We start from the raw sequence: 23827 nt of genomic DNA, 5'->3' as shown, positions 1-23827 counted from the left end.
CCAGAAATGAATGCCCTTGTTATTTTCAAGGAATTGACTATCCCCCTGGAGAAAATGTTATGACATCTTTAGGCAAATGGTAAGATAAAAAACTTTTTTTTTTCCTCTAAGTAAACGGTGTCTCTCTTAAGAGCTCTGTCAAATAATTCTGGCTAGCCTGCTGTGATTTTTTTGGTTGTTATTTCGGTGTTTTTTAAATGGAACATACAGGATAAACCTACATCAGTTTTCTGTGCACGTTTGGACAGAGCTTCTTTAGAACCTGGGTTTTTGGACTGCTGTGTTTATAATCTAATATACCGATGTGCAAAGTAGAGAGGAAAGCCACTATCATTTTGTAGATTCATACGAAAGTGGAGAGCTCCAGAAAACCCCAGACTGGCTGTCCATTCAAGTCTGTTCAGCTAGACCTTCATTGCTATTCTCCTTCCCTATACCAGATTATAAATCCATTTATGAAGAATTATTAAGAATCTGTCTTCTGCTAGTGTAGGATCAGTGTAAAAGAGCAATGTGGCTTTATCAACTAAGAAACAACACAAATAACTACCAACTGCAGCCAAAGGTAAATAAGCATTTCTGTTACTGTTCCTTACATTCAGTGTTTGTTCCTGTCCTCTTGCTCTTTCATTTGCATCATTATAGTCATGACATTAAAGAATAAAAATTGTTAAACAATTCTGGCTGCTGCCAGATGCATCCTTTTCAACAGTTAGTTTTGTCTGGAAAAGGTTAAATAACATGGACAAAGAGTTCTATAAAAAAACAAGCTTTCAGAATTCTTGAAGTAACATCTGAGCTCTTGTTGCCTGTATCAGTTAATTAAAAGTACAGCACTTAATTTAAAGCAGAACAGACCAAATAATTTCTGTGATAGGTCAGTGTAATACTTGTATGTGGCCTTTACAAGAAACCAGAAATTAATCTTGTCAGACACCTATTGCAGTGGGGACACTTAGTAAAAACACACACTCATTCTCACTCTCGTCAGCAGCCTAGTGACCATAAATACTGATTGTTATAGATCTGTATCTATATCATCAAGTTAGCTTTACCTTAGGGCTGATTCCCTGGAGAGAACTAGGCAACCTGTTCTGCATATGGGGCTGTGCCATGTTTGGGTACACTGCTACCTGCCTTCCTGGATATTTTTGTTCACAGAGCATGTGCTGGACAGCACTGGCAGTTTTGGGAAGGGACTTCTCCTGGTAGATTCTTTGATTTGTTTCCCTTCATCCTCTTCCTCAAGGGTCTAGTTTAGCTATTTATGCTGAGCACTGTGATGGATATTTGCCTGAATGCACACTGATCACGTGATGATCCACAAATGCATTGTTTTAGAAGTGACTACAGATGACAATCATTTTTCTGTTGATTTCAGTGGAGTTACTTGGGATCTGGAAGCTTATGTTTCATGTGAATGTGTCTGTTAGTTAAACTATATCTACTGGTTTACATCTGCTGGTCCTTAAGATACAAAAGACATCTGTATCTCCTATTTAGTCATGTGGTTTGCTTGCTGCATTTTAACAAGGCTCTATACAGATCTGTTGAGAGGAAAGGCTTTCAAACATACAGGTACAGACTGTCAGCACCTCTGAATTAACCTTGTGCTAAGTAATACATTAGGAATCATGTAGGACTATATGTATGGATGAACTGGAAAAATATACACATAATGTTTTTTTTAATCTGTCACTGTTAAGGGGATATTGGTTCTCTTTGGTCCAGCATTGCCTGTTTGAGTTACACAGTGAAGTCCTTGAGCTAGGACACTTTTCCTGCAGTGCTTTGGGATACATACACAACTTCACGCATGAAGCAGTGTGGTTGTAGCACACAGAGGATTTGATTCTGAATCTGCTGACTAGCAGTAGCTGTACGGGGAATGTCTTAGCCATTGCAAAACAATGGGAGAGTGGTGCTGTAGTGAAGCCCAGAACCTAAAATGAAGCCTGTGCTGCTGCATTTTTCCCTGACAATGAGTTGCTATCAGATCTGCTACCATTTTATAATGGTACTAGACTATTTTGGCTGGAATTAGACAGGGGCAGACAGTATTATGTTGCCCAGTGCTTCCCTGGATGCAGTATCTTGTTAGGATTGACTTCTACACAGTTTACTTGTTTCTTTGATGAACTGTTATGTAGGGGAAACGTGTCTGTTCCTGTCTCTGTAATATTTTGCATATGTGAATGGGCATACATGCTATAAGGTTTATGGTACGCTAACTTAAAATTTTTATTTTGATTCTTGTTTAGCATAGAGTTGTTTGAATTTTTTTTAGGTTCTGATAATGAACTATAGTTCCAGTTGGTTCTGATAATAGTCACAGTAGGTTGCTAATCCAGATTCCTATCATTTTGCTGAAGCAAAATTAGTTTGAAACAGCATGAGGACAAAAATTAACAACCAGCATCACTGTTTCCTCCTGTGAGCCAAGAACACTAAAATAATGGAAACATCCAACTCTAGGGTTTTACCTTCAACTGTGGGCTAACTTAAGAACTGTTAGTATTGTCAAGATTTTCACATAAGCTAATAGCTTGCTTTTCAGCAGACTTCTAAGCTGATGGTGAGGAAAATGGAGCATTTATAATAGTGTTAAGAATGTTCATATAAGAATATGTACCCAGAGCTGTCTGTAACATATATGTACGTGTGTTTAGGGTTTGGTTTTGTTTTGCTGCTATTGCTCATTGCATTTTGGTTTTAGGTAATAAAGATCGTTATGTACAGGGCTTGGTTTATTCTTACTACACTGATGTCTTGGGGAGCAGTATAGTGGTGTATTTCTGTGCATATTTCTATGTCAACCCAGGCATTTTAACTCATAGTAACATTATGCAGAAAGCAAAAATTTGAAGTGTAATTAATATCCTTTAGGTGTTAAGACAATGCACACTTTATATGCAGTTCTGGTATTCAGTGCAAACATTTATACAGTTTTTTTGTATTTTTGTATTGATTCATACTGTATGCTTCATTATTAAACAGAAAAAATTAGTATTTCAGATCTTCATGACTCTCATTAAATTTTAATGTATTTTTATTGCAGTCATTGCAAGGATGGAATAATGAATTGTGATAACAACATAATAGGTGAGTGAAGAGAGAGAGAGAAAAGATATTTCAATTCCAATGAATATGTATCCTCCAGTTTCCATGGAACCCCTTATCTGTAGTAGAAGATTGTGCAATATGTACAAAGAAATAACTTGCAGATTGGGATCTGTAAATTAGGAATTAAATATTTGTGTGACTGAAAGCAAGGCTGGTGCAAAGCCAGCAGCATAACGTTCCAAAATGCTGTTAAACCTGAGCAACCTTTTTTCCTACAGTTTTAAAATACTAATTTTTTTTTAGATTGCTAGTGTAAACAAGCTTAGCTGCATGACAAACAGTAGAACTTCAGGAGAACAAAGGTTAGCTTTGCCCCATGAAACATGGTTGTAGAAACTCAACACTGTCAGTAATTTTTCACAGATATTTTTTATTTCCCTCCACAAATAATACTGAATAACTGAAATATGAAAAAATATTTATTTTGTCATATTTGAGAAAAAGAATGTAACAAGTGCTTTTCCTATTACAGTATATTTTATGTCATGAAGTATTATGGTCCATACTTTGTTACAATGCTCCTTTTACTTCAGTGAGAAACACTTTTTTAATTTGAGGTTTCAGTTCTAGAATTGCCAACTCTTCAGCCTTTAGCAGAAACCTGTTCCCCACACACATGAAGGTTGCACTGATTTGACAATTACCCAGAACCTCTCTCCCTAATAAATGAAGACAAAAACCCAGCAACCAGTTAAAACCACTTTAAAACACTGCCACCACTTCAGGCATTTCTGCTGCATATGCACTGTGTGCTCAGCACAACCCAAAAGCAATTGTGTAGTAGAGTTTTTTTGTTTGTAGTTGTTGGCTCCATCAAGGAAAGTCATGTCCGGATGTCAGACCTTTGCCTGAAATGTTTTGTGTTCTGTTTCTCTATCAGTAGTACTTTGCATTTCTGTTTTGGAGAGCTGATTCCTGCCTAACTGTTTAGAATGTCATGCCCCTTACTAAACGAATATGTTAATTTCAGTATTTTGTATGGGGTTTATAGGGGTTCTGTAAAGCTAACCATGCTCAGGAGAGACAGGCAATTGGATGTTACTGTATGTTACGCTTTTGTGTTACATATTCTCAAGGTTTTGCACGCCTTTATGGGATACAAGGTCTCAGGTGTGAAGACTAATGTGTTTGTCAATTTTTTCACTCAGCACACAGCTGCCCAGTTGGACAGATTTACATTAACTGCAGTAATCCGCAAGTTGATCCTGAACTCAGCAGAGAGAGAACTTGTGAGAATCAGCTGCTAAACCTCACTTTCTCAGCCCACCTTCCTTGTGTTTCAGGTTGTGTCTGCCCACTGGGGTGAGTACAGATAGATTTGCGTCTTTTGGTGCACAAACATAGATGACTACCTTCAGTGGTGATTGAGTAATTTATTCTGCTGAGGACATACCACCTTTCTACTTGGAGAATCTGAGGTGTCAAGGGGTGAGCATCCAGCTTGTGAAGGCTTACCACACAATGATATGGGCCATTGAAGGCATAAGAAATGGTAAACCAAGAGACAGGTGGAGCCAAAGGTCTAGTACCTCACAATAATAAAAACAAAATAACAGGAATATAGAAAGGACATTGAAATTATTTTATTCAATCCCTGGTAAACAGCAGAATTGTGTTTACCTAGATAATTTTTTTCAGATGTCTAACCTCTGTCGAAGATGAGTGTTTCATCATCCTGCCAATTTGTTGTGGAACCTGATCTATGATCACTTAAAGCAACTTAACAGAGTTCAATGGCAAGGTTCACTCTATTACTTACTACATGAAGGAAACATACAAAGGAAAATCAAGCTAAAACTGATTTAGAATGATTTACACAGTGATTGGAGATGCAAAAAGCTAAGAAAGACCCTCCCGTTGACTCACAAGGTTTAGAATGGACCTCCTAAACTGCTGATGGAGTCTCAGTGTGGCTGGATCCAATCCTAGTTGCAGCCTTGGTCAACAGTTTATGTCGAAAAGATGATATGTGTTTATTGCTAAAGGATTATATGCGCACACCCAATTCCTTATATTACTTAGCTAAGATTTCAAAGTTTCATTGTGCTTATTCGTAATTCACTTACCTTCCATCTGTGCATCCGGTGTTAGTTCGCTCTGACGTTTGAGTCGTAGGTTTCCCAAAGCAGACTCTTAAGCATCAGATTTTATAAAAATAAATAATTCAGTAGAGTGGTGTGGCAGGATTAGCTGGATTTGGGTGCCTCTGGAGAGGGAGGGAAGGACCCGAACAAAGAAATCCCTGGGCAGTGACACCCTTACAGGCTATTCACCTGCCCCTTGCACGCTCTCTTCACATGTGCCCTTTGGCCCAATGATGATTCTGGGCTGAGCTCTTCTGATACCTTCTGACACCCTATTGGATTCCTTCACTCTCTTCAGACAGGCCATTTGTTATCTTGTCTAGCTGCAGGTGCTGTTGAAGGTCGTAACCTTGAAGCCTCTTCTGATTTATGCTGGTTCTGGAGGCCCCTATTTTCACTCAGTAGGTACATATTCAATAAATCTAAGTGGAAATTTACATCTTGCAGCCTAAGGCTTCAGCAAGTCTAGCTATTCAAGCTAAGTAAGTAAAGCTAAGCAAACAGCAAACTAAATCACACAATATTATAACTCTAAGTGTTTAATTCTATTTAAAACTTAGATATTTAGGCTAAACGACTATTATATCTTAACACTGAGAGGTGTCCTTGCTCAAGAGGAGAGCTGCCTGGCACGCAGTCCAGTTGCCATCCAGGGAGAACTGAAATTGGACTCATCCAGCAATCTCTTTTGGTAAAAGATCTCTGCCTGGAGGAGCAACCTTGAGAGGCATCCCAGCTCAAGGGGACATCACCATGGTGCAGCCACACTGACTAACAGGGAGAGCTCAAAGAAGGCTCACTTCGACTGTCATATTCATAGAATAAAATAGTTGGCTCATAGTCAAATCGCATACTGTGGGAGAGGTACGCACAAGACTCCTTCTACCCGCAGCTGTCTCTGGTCACTCTGTTCCTTTGTGGGTTTCCTAGATGAGTTCTTGGCCTGGCTATGGCTCAGGCCTTTACTTCCTTTGGAGCCTGTACCAAAGTGCTGCTGGTTTGGTTAAGGGGCAGGGCGGCTGAGTGCATCTGTCAAAATCTCTTATTTGAACATTTCAGTGAAGGAGGCTTGTTTCTTCATTCCTAGTCATTATTTTCAGTATTCTTTCTATCTAAAGGATATTTTAAGCCTCAGGCATTTATACTGAGAATGTGCAGATGAGCTGTTGTTATGTTTTGGAATCAAGGACTGTATTACTGAGAGATTTTTGAATACAAAAATAAGAATTATGTGTTTAATTTATGTTGGTTTTGATGGGATTTTGTTTCTTAAGCATATAGCTTGAAGTTTTTGAGTATTACTACTCTGAAATTACTGCTTACACCTTGAGAGCCTCCTCAAAACAGAGTAAAAGCCAGATCCTCAAACTGAGTTGAAATAGTTCAGTTGAAGTCTCTGGACTCACAGTCATGTATGTGTAGATTTTTGTGTCATGATAAAAGATTGCTACTCAGACTTCTGCTTTTTTCCTTAACATTCAGAAGCATGAAATGTCAAACTGTTCACATGAAATGGAAGCTGTAATTAGTCCAACTCACAGTACCATGGTGAAAAAGTGCAGTGCCAAGATGGAGAGATTTCGAAGTTAACTGGAGGTAGACATTTTCATAATTGCAAAAACATCCTGTTGGACATGAGTGATACCTTTCAAAGCCAGTGGCTACCTTCAGCAGTATGGCTGTATGGCAGGCAACCCAACAGAGAATAAAAAGTTGATGTGATCTGTTTTGCTGTGCATGACCCTTGAGAATGTGAACTTTTCCACTGCTTCCTGGTGTAAGTTAGTTCTGGTATTTAAGCAGTTAAAACTTTTTTTAGCATTGGAAGGTTCAATGTCAAGTATTGGTGATCCCAACGCTCTGATAATATATTTGTATAGTTAGAAGAAGCAGTTTTATAATTTCCTAGAGACAGAAATAGAAAACTAGGAAGTTCCATATTTACTGTAACTTTGGCAAACTTAGTTCTGTTCTCCTATGGGTGTACACTGCCTGTAGAGATACTGACACAAACATTTTTTTTTTTTTTTTGGAGGAGGCAGAGGGCCTTGTTTATTTTGTAGGACTTTATCCTCAGTGCTTAGGAAATGGTGTCACAAGCCTAGGATTTGAACCAGAAATATCAGTCTGTACTGATGAAGTAGAAATGACAAAGTATTTATTTGTTTCTATGTATTTAATATATAGTGCCAGGTTCTGACTGACAGGGAAGTGCTTACTCCGTGTTTGAGGGATACTTCCTTGAAAGGCAAGGGAACAAGTTTCCAGGTTCTATCAGTCCTTTCACATGAAACTTAACATGGCAGCATCTTGCTTCCATGATGAACTGTACAGTTTAGAATATAAGGTACAATCCTAAAATCCTGTGGAAAAGGTTGCAGAATATGGTAATCTAGAATCTTTGATTTTTGATTTCTTGCTCTTGTTTTTCTTACTTTCACCTACCTTTGGTCTTTAACCTGCTACTACTACTTTTGTGAATTTTCTTTTTTAGAGCTCACTCTGCTTTGCAGCAGTAGGGTGGTGATGGTAAACCTGAGTGCAGAGGGTTTCCCCTTTATAGGATGAAACTGTGGAAGTGCAGAGGTCTTGCTGTATCTCAGTTGAAGTGTCAATATCAGTTGTTACACAGGAGGATACAACAAGGATACTAGAAACCCCTGAAACATTCTGCAAAATTGCTTAATGTTTCGTTATAATGAACTAGGGTCGGGGAAGAAGTGGACTGTAAAAAGCTTCCCAAAGAAGTAAGGAAACACCCGGCAGGAATATAGTAGCTCTCCTTGGCTAGACAGTGAGTGAACTACAGTGAAGCCATTAGGTGCTACAGTGATGTTATCAACATATACTGTTCTTGAAAAATTTGTTTATCCTGCTTCCTGCTTAGGGAAGTCATGGATAGTGGTGGAATTCTGGTATTAGAAGTGTTATCTGCTGCTTGTTTAATTCTTTTTACCTCCCTTAAACTCTATTACAGACCTGTATAGGGAGATTTGTGGAATCTTCAGACAGCAGATATGTTGTCAGGGCAGAAGTGTTTGTGGCTGCATAAATCAGCTGATGGTAGGCTGTTGCCCACAGGAGGGGAAAGAACTGCAATACACAACCTGTTGAAAACTGCTCTGGTGGAGGCTTCAAGAGAGTTAATTTTTAGTGTTATGGTCTAGATTTGTGGGCTTTGCAGAAACAAAAAATGTTTGTTGATTCACAGGAGATGCACTGCTTCTAATGATGCCTTTACCAGGATGATTTACATATATTGTGTGTGTGTGTGTGAATGAACAAAGCTATAGGCATTAGTGAGACAGTAGTGACACTGAATGCTCAGCACGGTCTAGTGTGGTAGCTATCACTCTATCTCTGCAGTTCATTGTGGGTTGGACATAAGCATAGGCCTCAAGAAAAATGTCTGATACTTCAAAGGTTGCAAGACCTTTCTGTAGGGTATTTGTGATGTTTTCTTAGCTCATTGAAATCTATCCCTTTGCTTGGCTTTACAAGAGAGAAAGCTGTTATCACTTGTTTTAGCCAGGGTAATAACGTGATGAAAAAAACTGCATTTATTGTTACCTTGTCAGTATGATGCTCTTTGTGTCTGAATGTGCCCTGCTCAGTTCTGAGCAGCTTTAAACCAGTGGGAATTTCAGTCTCACAGCTGATTGTCTTCAGGTGACACAATACTGGAAATAAGTATGGATTACAAAGAACACTTCACATACCCTGGGGGAAAATTACAGTTTTTCAGTTTAATAGGGGAGGGGGATTTATGATTCTCTTTAAGAAGAGCTACAGACTTACAAATTTCTATCTGGTAAATAGCACACTGAAGAAGAGTTTAAGGCATAGTACACAAATTACCAGTTCATTGATATGAATACATAAAATGTTTCATGATAAATGCAATGATGAAATGCTTCCTTCTGGATATCAGGGAAACAAAACAGTGTCATCAACCCTGTTTGTCATGGATGTGCCTCACACCTACAATCTCTTGTCCATGGTTCAATGTCTTGCCCAAATTACAGTGCTAACCATCTGAAATGCCAAATTCGTTGGGAAACTTGTATAAAATTTCTGTTACTAGAGAGAGGTACTGAAGTTCTAAACAAACTTGCCTTAAAAAAAAAATATATATATTATCAGCCCCACAGTACTATATTAAGCGACTGTTTATTTCCCAATACAAATACTTTTCAAAACTTACGGGTTAGAAACAAGGATAACTGCAGATCGTACGGTGCCCTTAAGAAATGCTTTTACTATGTAACTGGCACGTTTGTTGCTCCAGCTTCTTCTGTTGTATTGGACAGGATCCTGTACAGGAAAAGATACCAAACGCAAAACAAGTTAGAGCTACAGCAGTTAGAGTGAAAGACACTGCTGTAGTTTATCAAGAGTTTACATATTTGGCAGATTGATTTGTTATCAGAGGTGTTCTTCTATATGTTATTGGATCTTTAGGTCTTAGATTGATATCTGCTTGCCTATCCAGTAGCATTACGATATTTAAAAAAAATAATTAGTCTTTGTAAGAAAAACAACTTTATTGGGCTCAGTGAAAAGACAGATTTTTAAATAAAATCATTCTATATTTCTGATATATTTCCTGAGATTTATTTGTAGAATCTGTTTGAGATCTCTTTCTAATTTATATTTCAGTTTTTCTGGATATTATTAAAAGCCACAAATACTTACTTTAAAACTTAGGCTAGTTGCTTTATTTAGTTTTGTTGGAAAAAATTCCTCTATTCTTTCTCTGTTAATTGAATCTTTCACAATTTTTTTGAATTCTCAGTTTTTATTTGTTACTTTAGGAATTGTGATTATAAGCACAAACTTATAGTGTTAGCCTTGAACTGTAAATATTTATGCATATGGTTATCTGTGTTATCATGAAAACCTCCTCTGGAGGCTGTGAGGATATTTCTGCCAATAAAATTAAGTATATTTGTGATTGCTTGCACAGAGGTGCCAGTTGTACAGAAATACGTACTCAGTTAATTTCATGCAACCAGGATAGCTCTTTTGATACTGATTAAATTATTCACAGAGCACAAGTTGTAACTACAGCTATAGGAAAACTCTTTAAATCAGGTGAAGAAAAGAACAAGAAAAAATCCTCATTTAAAAGTTCTTAGAATAAATAAGCCACTGATTTCTGATAGTAAGAGCACATACCACTAGAGCAAAGGGGTGTGATGGCTCCTACATCTCCTGGAAGATCTCTTGGCTTTAGTTAAATATAAGTTAATTGGCCAAGTTACAGAAATTTGGTGAGATTTTGAGGGGGTCTGGAAAAACTTAGTTTCTCTGACCATAAAATTTGTATGTTAATGAGTATGTTTTGACAGGGTTAGTGGCTGAAGGGCTAGTGCCCAAAGTGCTAGCACTTACTAAAGATAAAATACTCAGGTACCTGTGAAAGGAAGTTACCAAATTGCTCAATAAAATTGTGCCTTTTCAATTTCAGACTATTTTTAATATTATTTGTTTTTCAATAATAATAATGCTGATAATTTAAACATTTGGGAAAATATTTTTGTGTCTAGATACCAGGTGTACTTCTGCTGAATGTATATTTTTTGTTCTTTTTTTGATAGTCTTGTTAAACATGGGGATGTGTGCTTGGACGCAGATGAATGTCCATGTTCATGGAAAGGAAAGGATTACTTTCCAGGTGACAAAGTAATTTCTTCCTGTCATACATGGTAAGCAGAGATCTGTGTAGGTGGTTATTTCATTTTAGTTGTTTATTTATGGATTGATTATTTCTTCATGTTTCTTAATCATAAATTTCACATCAGATTCTGGTAAATCATCTACCCAATGTAGTGTTTACATTTATTCAAAGAGCTATTAAAATGCCTTTTTTTTTTTTTTTAGAGTTTGTTGTTTCAAGAAGCTTTTACATACAAAATAACAGCTATTTGGGTTGTTTTTTTAAAAAAATCTTGATTTAGAATTTTTTTTTTTTAATTATTGAGGTAATCTAAATTAATATTCGTTGGCTGGTGTTCCTAAAGTGCTGGTAAACTCCTTCAGATATTGTCACCTGAGTGACATTTGTTAAAGCTTTCTACTTACTCATTTTCACATTTAGCATTGCATCTGAGCAGTCTAGGGACCCCAAACATAACCCTGTGTCCATACTCCCACTAAAGTGATAAATTACAGAGAGTACTGAGCAACATCATGTACTGAGATTAGTAACAGATAAATTGGTTGTCAGTTTTCATGCGTGGATAGCTGATGAATCAATCGGCTTTTAAAGGAAGTGTTCCAATAGACAAGGGTTGATAGGGTCACTCAAATACATGCAGAAACCTGTTCCTTTTACTCTCCGGTGTTGTAAATGCAGCACATACTCTATAGCTACATTACTTTGCAAAGTTTCCCTGAGCACTCTCAGTAGAACATGGTATGTTGCCATTTCAACAAGCTTCAACGAGCTAAGATGTGAAGATATACCACATCTGTATGATCATGAAACAAACTTGTTTGATGATGTCCCTGCCTGTTTTCTTCTCTGACCACTGTTGAATGTTGCAAGTCGGCATTAAGCAGCGCTATTTGTCTTATCAGGGCCTCAGAAAAATGAGGCATCAAGATACTATGGTAGTGGTATAGCCTTCAGCATCGAGATACTATGGTAGCAGTGTAGCCTCCAGCTTCTCAGCAGAGCAGTTCCTTCCTTATGTCCCCTTCTTTTAGCTTACCAGGAACATTTAATTAGTGGTAAACCTGGTAAACTACTGCTCCTGGCCTGCACAGCTCAGTATAGCCTGGAACGGTGAAGGCTTGTCCAGTCAGCACTAAACACTGCCTTGTCTGGATGTCGTTGCCCCCTCCAGCCTTGTGCTGACTGCCTACCTCTGCCTCTCGTCAGGTCCTCAGTATCTGCTATAGAAGATATTTGTAGCCCTTTGGTCGACTGGTGAAGCGACTTACAAGCCATCTCCACTGGGCAGGCAGGTAAAGCGACCCGGGTTATTCACCCTCTTATTTCCAAAGGCCTCTCCAATTGGACCTGATGTGGGATTGCTTGCATCAGAAAGAACTATTGCATCCCATTTAATCTGTATGAGACTTCACCAAAGGCAGCAGCAGTGCAGGCAGAAAGATGCTGGATATTTAGCCTTCTCACTTTTTTTCTGAGGCCAGGCCCATTAATTCATGTACAAAACCTTAAGGTTGTCATGGCTTTTCTAGTCTTCCACATCCAGAAGCAAAGACAGATTAAGTGCTAATGGGTTTTAGGCAATCAGTTGTCCACTGACAGATGGAAAGTTTACAACAAGCTCTGCTTGATACGAAGTGCATAAAGTCTTTGAAGCTGCTGTGTGTATGCAGCGGTGTATTTGCTATGTCAGGGGAAGTGTGCATTTTTGCTCATGCAAAGTATGAGAAATACTTCTGTACAAATCGACCCACTTAGGCACTCACCAGTTATAATGACTTTAGTGTTATTTAGTGTACATAAGTAGTGTGTGTTGATACTAAATACCACCTTATCTTGATAAGATTATATTACATATCATCGTTGATGTTAAATTTCATCTTATAAATATAATCTTACTCATATCTGATCGAGTATTAGCAACATAACTATTAATATGATTTGTCTGTTGAACAGTAAAATGGCAAATAAAATAATTTCTTAAATTGGCAAAACTACCAGTGGAATGCCACAAACTTTCAACCCAAGCTCTGGGGTCTGGCTGAACTGTGGTCCTGGGTTTCCCAAGTTTGGTTTTCAGTGCAATTGCCTGAAATTGTTATGATGTGCTGGCAAGATTAAATACAAAATGTTATTACACTAACTGAAGATATCAGAGAAGAATTTTGGTGCTGTGTTGTGCAAGGTAAGATGGGTGGTACAGTTAACTACACTAATTTGCTGTCATACATTGACACTTGAGCAAAAGCTGGTGAGTCTCTGTGGACTGCTGAATTGGGCCTTCTGTGTTCTTGATCAAATATTTCTTGGAAATACTTTTTTTTTAAAAAGGTCAGGGTCAAGGTCAGAAGATACTAGTAGTCTGCTTTTCCAACTAGGACTCCCTAAATTCTGATAATTAAATTTTAGTTTGCTTAGTATGAAACAAGACTGGTGCAGAGGACTTTGAAGACACTATGTACCTCTTAAGCCCTTCCTTCTGGCTGTAAATGTGTTAAGACTCCTGAAAAAGAAATTATGTGAAGGAGCTCCCTACTCTTCACATGTTAAGAAATGTTTCTTCATCAGCCGTTAACAGATGAGCATGTGGAGGGCAATTTGAATATGCCAAGAGTAAAGATAAACCCTAATGTCTCACAGAGAACACGAGAAGCAGCACTTATTTTTTCAGTCCAAATATAATTTCTTCTATTTGCCTCTCTATCCAGTGGCTTGATTAGGTTCCTGCCTTAGGTACCGCTTTGAGGTGACTAGAGTTTGCTGGGCAAGTCCTACTGTCATCTACTTGTGATTTGGTACAGCAAACACTTTCCATGTGTCATACTTTTAACTTATTTTAGCCATGTGCTTAGTGTATTTATATATGTAGTTACACAAAACACAAGCAGTGGGCCAAAACAATGATGCGATAAGCAGAGTGTTGGAAAATATGGAAAATTACTCTGGTTTGGTGCAAGTTATGTGATAAGGGAACAGAAGAAAACATGATGCTACTGGTAAGTGGAGCTGCCTAGATTTTTCTAGGTAATTGCTGCTCTTTTGAAAACAGTGGTGTTCTGACCCTGTCATATATGGTAGCAATATGAACAGAAAAGGAAAAGTTATTACTGATAAAAAACTTCATACCTCTTGGTGCTTCAGTATATGAGATGCCAAACATCAGTGATTTAGCAAATATTTCCATAAGTCAGATGAATAGTTTAGTTGTAAAATGTGAAGCATTCATTTAGTCAGACAATAAAAATTCAATATTTTTGAAAATAAACTTATATAGGTGCCGAAATTATATGACATACTGTATTTAGTTTAACCTATATTGATAAAATATACCTTAAGTAAGGCTATACCAGCACACCTGTTCTGCTGTCTTTATTGAGGGAAGTTTATAAGTGTCCAGGTGATTTAGAAACATAAAATTAACATTTTAAAAGTGACTTGTGGATAAAAGAAATGAAATTCTATCCATTATGTATAAATCTTATGTAATTTCTGAAGATGTTATTTAGATTGCAACAGGGTGATGCAGAGACATAGTATCCAGTGCTACAGAGCGTCACTGTTAGGCAGTTACAAAGTAAAGGTAATTCAGAAAGGTCTGAAGAGTCACTTCGTGTAGGTGTGATGAGAGCATTTTGATGTTTAAGGTCACCATAGACAGAACTTGAACTATTCTGGAAACCCCTACACTGTTAGGCTATTGTTCAGGGATGATAATACCTAGACATCTGGGAAAAAAAAAAAAAAAAAGAAGAAAAGCCCAACAACCCAAACCACAGTTCTTTTAAGTAATCTAAGCACCAAAATAATGCTACTGAATTTTTTCCTTTGCACTTTGTGAAATTTTTGTTCAAACAGAGTGTGAATAAAAGACTAGTAATAGGACACATTGCTTGTTGATTCTGAGATTCAGCTTGTATAGAAACATATGTTCTGTGAGAAGCTGAAAAAGAAAGCTTTATCCTTGTGGCACGTTATTGATGTGAGCGAGTTACTAGAGAATAAATTGCGTTACTTCAGGTGGCATTTTTTGTTTTCTTGTTTCAACAAAAGAAATGCCCTTCTGGTGTATATATATTCTGGAACCTATAAATTTTAACAGTAAGAAACACAGACTGGATGACTTCAATACGTACTCAATGTATATGTGCTGCTTCTAGTTAACATTTCAAAATGCTTCTGTCTATAGTTGTCATACTTGCATTAGTTTTGTTTTTTTGCTTCTCAGTGCAATATCTGTAATCATTTATCTCTGGTTACAGTTAATATTACCATTATTGGTCATACATTTTTCAGCATTTGCCAGCATGGATCATTTCAATGCACCTTCCATCCTTGCCCATCAATGTGTACTGCATATGGGGATCGGCATTACAGAACGTTTGATGGACTGACATTTGACTTTGTTGGAACTTGTAAGGTTTACCTAGTTAAGGTGAGACTTCTTTGTAAAGCTTCTGTAAAACTGGATTTAAAAACTAACTGTTAAAAACTACCCTTCTACTTATTTCTAATCTGTACATTTTATTGAGTCCTATGTACTGTTTTTTAAGTTTTGATGTTGCTTAGACTTTGAATCATAAATAACATTAATTATTACACATCGAGTTTTCTGCTAATTGAAGTGTGTAAAAATATATATTTTTATATTAGTATATTTAAAAGTGTCCATTTCTTTTTTTTTCTTCAGGGTACTTCTTCAACCACTTTTTCTGTTATTATAGAGAATATTAACTGCTTTAATACTGGAATCATTTGCAGAAAAAAAATTTTCATTAATATTGGAAAATCTTTTTTAATATTTGATGATGAAACTGGAAATCCAGTAAGTTTCAGTCTGTAACACTGATCAAAAGGTAGCATATGTACTTCTCTGGGTGTTTTTTCCTTTCATTAGCAAAAATTTACTGCGCCATTTAGGTAGCAGAAGCATAAATATGTTTAGCATGAATGCTGATCACATCTGGATTGTTCAATGGAAACCTAAAAATATTGTCTATATTTCACAAAAATGTCAGATGAGATGATTGTGATTCTTTTGTTTAGACTTAATTCCTGTTAAGTGTCCTAGGAAAAATCCAGATGTTTTGAAGCTGGTGGGAGTTTTGCTATTAATTCTACTAGAAGAGTCTAGTTTGGTCTGGAATGTGTAGGAGGAATATTCCTCTACATTTGTAAAAACCAAATTGCAGTCCCTGGTATATCTTCCACACCCTGAATTTTTTTTTGTTTTGGCCAAACTACAAACTCTCTTGCTGTAAGAATTTAGTATTTCTAGTAATTTTACTATAAGTAGGAAGTTGTGTCTCTCTGTATGAAGTATTGTGTAATTAAACCAGACACCTTAGTCCATGCTACAAATAATTTGGAATCTGATTGTTATTGGATGGAGAGAAGAAGAATGCTTTACATAAGTAAGATGGAAATCTCTGGACATATTTAGACAATTCCTTATTTCAAGAAGATGCTCCATGCATCTCTATACCTATCCATGTTCAGAAAAAACATGTGGCTAAGCATTTCTGAATGCAGTGATGTTTAACTAAGTGAAAAACATAACCAGGAACATTAAGACTAATTCTTTACCTCCCAGATGAACCATTAACTTTTTAATCTTCACTCCAATTGCTGTTATTCATCCTGTAAATTTGATACAAAATCAACTTTTAAAATAGGAAAATCATAAATATTACAACACTGTTCACAATCAAAATCCAGACCACTTTTGTTTAAGCATTTATCCCAGTGTGGCCTTCTGTTGTGTTTTTGGACTTCTGCCTGAGAACCATGTCATTCATTTTATTTAGGTGTTTCATTTCCTGTCAAGTGAACATTTTGTTAAGATATTACTTACATTATAAGCTGCCTTGTTTTATTTTGAACAGAGTTTATCTAGTTATATGGATGAACTACAAAATCTACAGTTATGGAAGGCTGGATTTTTCACTGTTGTTCATTTTCCTGATGAGCACATCACCATTCTTTGGGATCAGAGAACAACTGTTCATGTACAGATGGGTCATCAGTGGCAGGTAAGTGGAAGTCAACACTCCTATTGCCATTTCTTTGAGGTATTTATATAAGTCTTATTAAGTAAGACATATTACTATTATTCAGAGAATAGACAATGTGTCCGAAATCATGTAGGAACTCAGAGGCAGAGACAAGGAGAGAAGCATTCAACTACCTTGTCAATTAAAATCTTTGTTGTAGTTTACTTTATTTTTCCAGTCACTACTTACTGTGTAACTTCTGTAACAACAGAAACAAATATCTTTGAGGCAACATTCTCCCTCAGTGCTCATTCCTTATATGACTGGAGCAGGTGTTAATTTGCTAAAGCATAGAAAGGCACATAGCTAACAAAGAGGTCACTTCTCTGAACAAAAGATCAGCTCCTTTCTCAAAGGCTTGGAGATACTTAGTTGAAAGGGAAAAATATTGCTATTGTCAAAATAAAATATTTTCCATAGCTTCATTATCACAAAGACCTGAACTGTTTTGGCTGAAATTTAGCTGAAAAGGATCAAATCCTGACAAATTTATAATTAAGGAACTGAAGACAGGATCTTAAGCAAGTTTTGAAAATGGTTGTGGCTGGTAGTGTTTTGTATCATGTGGGAATTAGGTTTTATATGTATCAAAACAAGACATATGTATATTTTTTCACCCCCCACAGGGTAAATTGTCTGGATTATGTGGAAATTTTGATTTGAAGACAGTAAATGAATTGAGGACTCCAGATAATTTTGAATTAACAAACTCGCAAGAATTTGGAAACAGCTGGACAGCTGTAGAGGTACATAGTAAAAAGAATGTGTTTGCTAGTACTTTTTTTGCTGTTACATCATATAATTTATCTAGACTGAGATCAGTAATTCATTCCTGGAAGTATCAGTCAGGCAGCAACGCAAATGGCAATACCAAGAGTTCTTACAGATACCATAATTCATTAAGGAGAAGAATACAATCACTGTTTTTTCTACACAGTGCTATAATGTAGAGAAAATATTTTACAATATTTCAAATCTACAGGTGTTTTTGAAGACATCGTTTGAACAGTGAAGTAGTAATTTTTCATAGAATGGAAGAAACATGGGTTCACTTTAGACTGTATTGTCAGTTTAGCTGATCTTTCATAGCTGGGAAATATTTAACTGTGAAACCATAGCAATGGAGAGAAAAATTATTCTTTCCATATGCTGCAAATTTAAAATTTGAAGTTTATTCATGTCATGCGTCTAGTGGTGTTCATAGAAATGTTCCTTCCTAGTGGTTAGAGTAAAAAGATCTGATTTCTGACACTTCTAATGTACGTTATCTGAGTGAACTTTGTTATTTATGACAGCTACATTATTCAGGTGTAAGGACTGCAGACTGGGACTGCATGGCAGCTCTGTCTAAACTTGTATGTATGTATGTGTTCTTCTGCTGATGTCAGATAAATGAAACATTTATTCAGATTATGTACTCTTCCTTTTCTGCAGATTACCGTCCCATTTTAATTCCATATCATAGTCTGGCTTTAGCTTCATAAATGATGCATTTGTTTTGTGTTTTACATCTCTTCTTTAAAAAAAAAAATAAAACTATGCTTTACAAGTTCAAACACAAAGTGGTTATGAAACAAATTTCTCATCTTGATTTTGCTTTCTGGTTAAGTGTGTTGACAGCTCTGACATTCGAAATCCATGCAGTCTGAATCCACTTAGAGAGCCATTTGCCAAGAAGGAATGTGGAATACTGTTAAGTGAAGCTTTTGAAGCTTGCCATCCAGTGGTGAGTTGTGATCATGTATAGAAAGATGTGAAAGTGGGCATATCACTAGACAGAAACTTTACTCGTCAATTTTCATCACTTTAAATATTCATCTTGTCTTCCCTAACATAATAATTTTGACTGCTATAACAAAAGAGAACATGAAGAAAGTTTAACGCATACCTATTCTGAATCTAAAATGTCAATGTTTAACTAGACCTGTTAGAAGGACTATCTGCACTTAGCTGACCTAGACAATAAGCCACTTTGGCAACAATTTAGCATTCTACAATATGGGTAGTCCTATTAGTCCCCTTTGTAATTAATGCAGACAAAATTATACCTAATTCGTGTTACCTTTTTTTTCATCCCAAGCACTATTTGTATAAGTATAACCACTTGCTTTATTTTGCTCAGATGTATTACATAGCACACACATTTTACAGGCATATTTAAATAAATGGACAGTTTCTTCTAGGTAGTACCAAATGTGAAGAACTCATTCCTAGAGAAAAATGTATACATCTCCTCACTCAGGCAATCACCTAAGGAAATAAATGAGCCATACAACATGTTCTGACAGTCGACATGTTCAGGTTCAGTTGGAGAATGAGGGGGGGACTGATTTCCAGAGCTAGGTCTTATATGGAAAATGACACATCTCAAGATGTTCGGGTATTGAGACTGTGTGCATGGCTTAAAGAGTGTAAGTGTCATAATGGTTCCTAGGGAGAAAGGAGATCTCATATGAAGGACAACCAGGAATCTTGCAGGGTTGCTTTGTACATTATTTTGGAAGAAATGGGAAGCTAATGTTAAAGTTGTGTTGATGTAACGTGGGTTTAGTCCACTGTATAACATAGGTCACAACTAAATTCCTCATGAATGTGTATTACTCATGTTTAAATCCATGTAGAATGTGTAAAAATTCAATAAGCAAATTAGCATTGAAGTTTTCTTTGAAATTTTGTCACTTAAGATATAAAAATCATTTAAGTGAAAAATCACAAATTTACCTGTGAAATTGTCTAATAATGTGAAGATAATGAACCACTCTCACGTTAAAAGAGCTCTTCATGTACTTAATTATTTCTTACATTTTCTGTATATCTAACTTTCTTAACACTTCTGAGATTTATTGATTTGTGATCAGCTTAGAGAGGGTTTCTCTTATTTCATAAGCTTCTTTGTAGTTTATTATGGTTTAAATATTACAAACCCATGCAAAACACAAACTCACCTCAACATCTTAGTGTGCATGTTCTCAATGGGTCATTGATTTAATTGTGTTACTAAGTGCTGTACAGGATTTTATGATGTGTTCTAATAAACTGTTTTTCTTGTGTTTCAGAAAATATTTAAATTAAAATCTTTAATACTTCAAAGTCTTATATGTTAAATTTTGAAAGAGTCCTAGCTTTGCATTGAGGTGATTGTTGCCAGTGTCTATACAAATATTTTTGCTAAGTGCTATTTGTATTTCCAGATTGATGTCACCTGGTTTTACTCAAACTGCTTGACAGATACATGTGGTTGTAACCAAGGAGGTGACTGTGAGTGTTTCTGTACAAGTGTATCAGCATACGCCCATCAGTGCTGCCAGCATGGAGTTTCTGTAGACTGGAGGTCTCCAAGAGTGTGTCGTAAGTTTACTTAACGAGCATTGACAGTGGCTGCTGCTGTCCGCATTCATGAGACCCAGGCCTGAAAAATCAATCATGTTAAAGTTGTCTGGGGCCACATATTGAATCACTAAGCCACACACTGGTAGGAAGGTGAGTGGGTGACTCTCGCTGTCCTCCCTGTTCGTTTTGGTCTAGCTGGATTATTTGCTGCTTTCCATATTTGTACATGGTACTCTTCAATTTTTAATTCCTTTTCCTATGATGTGAAAGGAAAAGTCATGGGAGGTCTATTTTAGAATACAGCATGCACCCCTCAAACCAAAGTTGCAAAGTGAACAGCTCAAGCAATTTCCATCTTCAAGAGGACTTCAGTTCTTAACAGGGTCTTGGAAACATAGCTGCCTTACCGCTGCCCCAGAGCAAGTATGAACTATAACGATCTTCTGAGGAAAAACAAATAGGTTGTTAAGCAGGCCTTTGTCGTTACCTTAGTATCCATATTCAGTAGTGCTTAGTAGTTGTAAAAAAATCTGAGGCCTTTTTCTATGGCACTTAGTGCAAATGCCTAACAGGAGACAGTTATTTCCCTAAAGATGTCATAATTTTTTATGCAAGATAGAAAGAATGGAAGGAAACAAGGTTTTTTTCTAACTTCACAGTTGCACAGAAAGAATATTCAGCTTGCTTAAAGTCACATGGGAAATTTGTCATAGAGCAAGAGGGTTACTCCTAATTTTTGATAGAAATGGTATGTGTGCTTTAATGTGAGCATGGAAAGACAGCAAAGCCTAGTCTTAACCACTAGAGGTCACAAAAAGATAGCGGTAGGTATGTGAGCTTAGTATTTCCTGCTAGAAAGCAATATTTTATTTAAATCAGTGGAGTTTAAATTAGTACTTTATTTAAAGCAGTAAAGTAAACATTTGGCAATATTTTTTTTAATAAATGTTTGTGTGTGGTCTAACTTGGCCAAGCACTTGGCTTACCCCTTAATCGTAAAGGGTAATAGAGAGCCTGTTTATCTACAGAATGCTTGCAACCGCATTTCTTTTCTTTTTATTTTTTAGCTTATGATTGTGACTATTTCAACAAAGGTAAGTCCTAAAGGAGCTGATACAATGTCTTTGGTTTCTTTATATATGTCTTAGTACTTTGTATAAAAATAATTGTGTTAATTAAAATAGTTGTAAATGATACATTATTTAAATAACCAAGATTCTGTTTTACTGGTTTATTTTGCTTTTTCAAAGGCTTTTAATTTCATAACCTTAATTTAATTAAACAATTAAATCGTTAACTAATTAATAGACTATTTAACCCAGTAGTACCAGTGGCACTACTTGCTTGAGACATAAAGCAGTTCAAAACAGATAGCCGGTGGGCCTGTTAAACCAATCACCATCTTCTGTGCAGCCTCCAGAGGGAGCTAGCTATTAAGATATTTCAACTTTCTGTGCCCAAATGGGGAATAACTCTTCATTTAGATATGTCTGACCTAGCTTTAAGTTTCTGAGTGACAAACATTGCTGCTGCATTAGATTGGCTCTCAGAGAGCAGTGCAAAACTTGTACAAGGTGCTAGAGTAAACCTTGAATCTGCACTGGATGCTGTACTGCTGTGTTAACACTGGAATCTATATTCAGACTATTTTAAAGTTATATTGTGAGTGTCTGCATAGTTAGACGTGACAAGCCCTGCAAGCCAGCCTGATGTGAGGAATGGTCAGGACTCCTGCTATTTATTTTATAACTCTTTTTATCAAGCTCATGTAGAAGCCTGTCTATGCAGATGGTTTGTGATATTTTGGTCTTCTGTTAGACTCCATATTGCAGCAGCTCAACCCCAGAAAGATCTTGGAGAGGGACTGAGTTTAAATTAGAAGAGACTTGTGCAACGTGCCAGGCCCAGACGATACATCCAAGAAATTTACATTTTCTAATATACTGACTGATGAAAAAGATTTTGAGTGGGGTCAAATTACTAATGCAGTGGTTTTTTGTCTAAATCGCTATTTAAACCTGTAAATTAATTTAAATAAAGGCTAGTTGAATATAAGAGGTGATTGCAGTTTTACATTTCCTTTTTGGTTGGTTTTATAAATAAAGTCTGATACTAGATAATCTTATTGCAGTTGTAACAGATCGAAAGTGCAGTGCCTATAACGTGCAGTAGCAGTGAAGTGAAGTTAGAGGGTAACATATACTTTTGAAGTGTGTTACTAGTTTTACTTGTTACTGAATTCTTACTTACAGAAATTAGTTGAAATATTAAAGAGTTATGCATGTGACTAGCTTGTAACAAATACGGTTATCATATACTTCTCACTTTGTGCCTTCCTACTGTTTACTAATCCAGCTCATCAGTATTCAACATAGGATGTTTCAGAGCTGCCAATGGGGAAAAAAGATCATCTCTAAGCTGAAGATTTTATTTTCTACTTCAAATATAGTAGCATTCTCCAGAATTACTTGGTTTTGGAGATGCGAAGGTTAAAAAACTGTCTTAGATCACAGAGAAGTTTGCTCTATGTAATTTTGTCATGAATCCAGAGTGAAATAGTTGCAGTCCTACTAGTAGCAGGAGCAGAAGCCTGTTGTCTTTGGTAAGGGGAAATTCTCAGCTGGTAGCTGTGATTTTTCAAGTTTTGGATGAGCTTGAGATATGAGACTTAAACTTACAATAACATTTCCAGAACACTAGATGTTTTAAGTATTTTTAAAATGTTTTCCAACTCTCTGCACTGAGGGTAACCAGGTATCACTGTACATGTTTAGCTAGGCATGGCCTTGTATCCTAACTGGCCACCTATTTGTGCCTTTAGAATCTAAAATTCTGGTTGCAGTACAGCCTCCTTAGAATTTCAAAACATAATAAATTTTAAGATTAGGGAGAACCAGAATATGAAGGTGGGGTGCAAATTGCAGTCCAAACTTTTAACCTGATGGAACATATTTTAAGGGTCAATGGTATGAGCTGCAACTATCAGCTGACAAGTTCTGGGACACTTCTACTTCAGATGTATGCTTACCGTGTCCTGGCTTGTGGGTAAAATGGTAGTGAGGTGAATTGCTCATGTGGTCTAAAATGCCTGGTTTTAACAGAAGCTTACAAAAATAATTTTAAGTAACATTTTAAAATAAACTTTAAAATACATTTCTGCAGTGAAATTGGAATTAAGCAAGAAGGTATGACATTGTAAGATTTGTGAAATGGTAACTTCACATGCTTTTGGCTTTTTTTACTTATGGGTAAAATATGATAATTCGTTTGCTTATGGTGCTGATTTCTTCACTTCTCAGTTCACAGTGGTTACCTTTGTATCTATACTATTCAGAGAGCTCTTCGATACTTGATGACAGCAAATTTTTATTCCTTCCAAAATGCTTCACACTTTAGACACTAATAAAATAGGTTCTAAATAATAGTAAGAAATGTATAATCAGTTCAACCACACTAATCAACAGTTTAGAGGGATGCCAGGGTGGCCTGTAGAACACTGTTTACTTCTAAATCAAATAAATGAGGAGTCAGCTAACTTTAATAAAGTGACTATGAAACCAAAG

General features: G+C 36.5%; 1 protein-coding gene across 1 annotated transcript in view; it reads left to right on the top strand.

Moving 5' to 3' along the window:
* Window positions 1–23827, top strand: part of OTOG (otogelin) — a 105575-nt gene that overhangs the window by 37232 nt on the left and 44516 nt on the right. Inside the window, exons 21-31 of the mRNA XM_042785098.1 lie at window positions 5–79; window positions 3059–3102; window positions 4272–4425; window positions 10808–10915; window positions 15178–15316; window positions 15572–15706; window positions 16767–16913; window positions 17561–17680; window positions 18544–18660; window positions 20126–20282; window positions 21332–21358. Coding sequence (XP_042641032.1) covers window positions 5–79; window positions 3059–3102; window positions 4272–4425; window positions 10808–10915; window positions 15178–15316; window positions 15572–15706; window positions 16767–16913; window positions 17561–17680; window positions 18544–18660; window positions 20126–20282; window positions 21332–21358 — 1223 coding nt within the window. The remainder of the gene's footprint in view (window positions 1–4; window positions 80–3058; window positions 3103–4271; window positions 4426–10807; window positions 10916–15177; window positions 15317–15571; window positions 15707–16766; window positions 16914–17560; window positions 17681–18543; window positions 18661–20125; window positions 20283–21331; window positions 21359–23827) is intronic.

The sequence above is a fragment of the Tyto alba genome, unplaced genomic scaffold (assembly GCF_018691265.1).
Source record: "Tyto alba isolate M040663 unplaced genomic scaffold, T.alba_DEE_v4.0 Super-Scaffold_8, whole genome shotgun sequence".
In the NCBI taxonomy this organism is placed as follows: Eukaryota; Metazoa; Chordata; class Aves; order Strigiformes; family Tytonidae; genus Tyto; species Tyto alba.
This window is presented reverse-complemented; position numbering and strand designations above follow the sequence as displayed.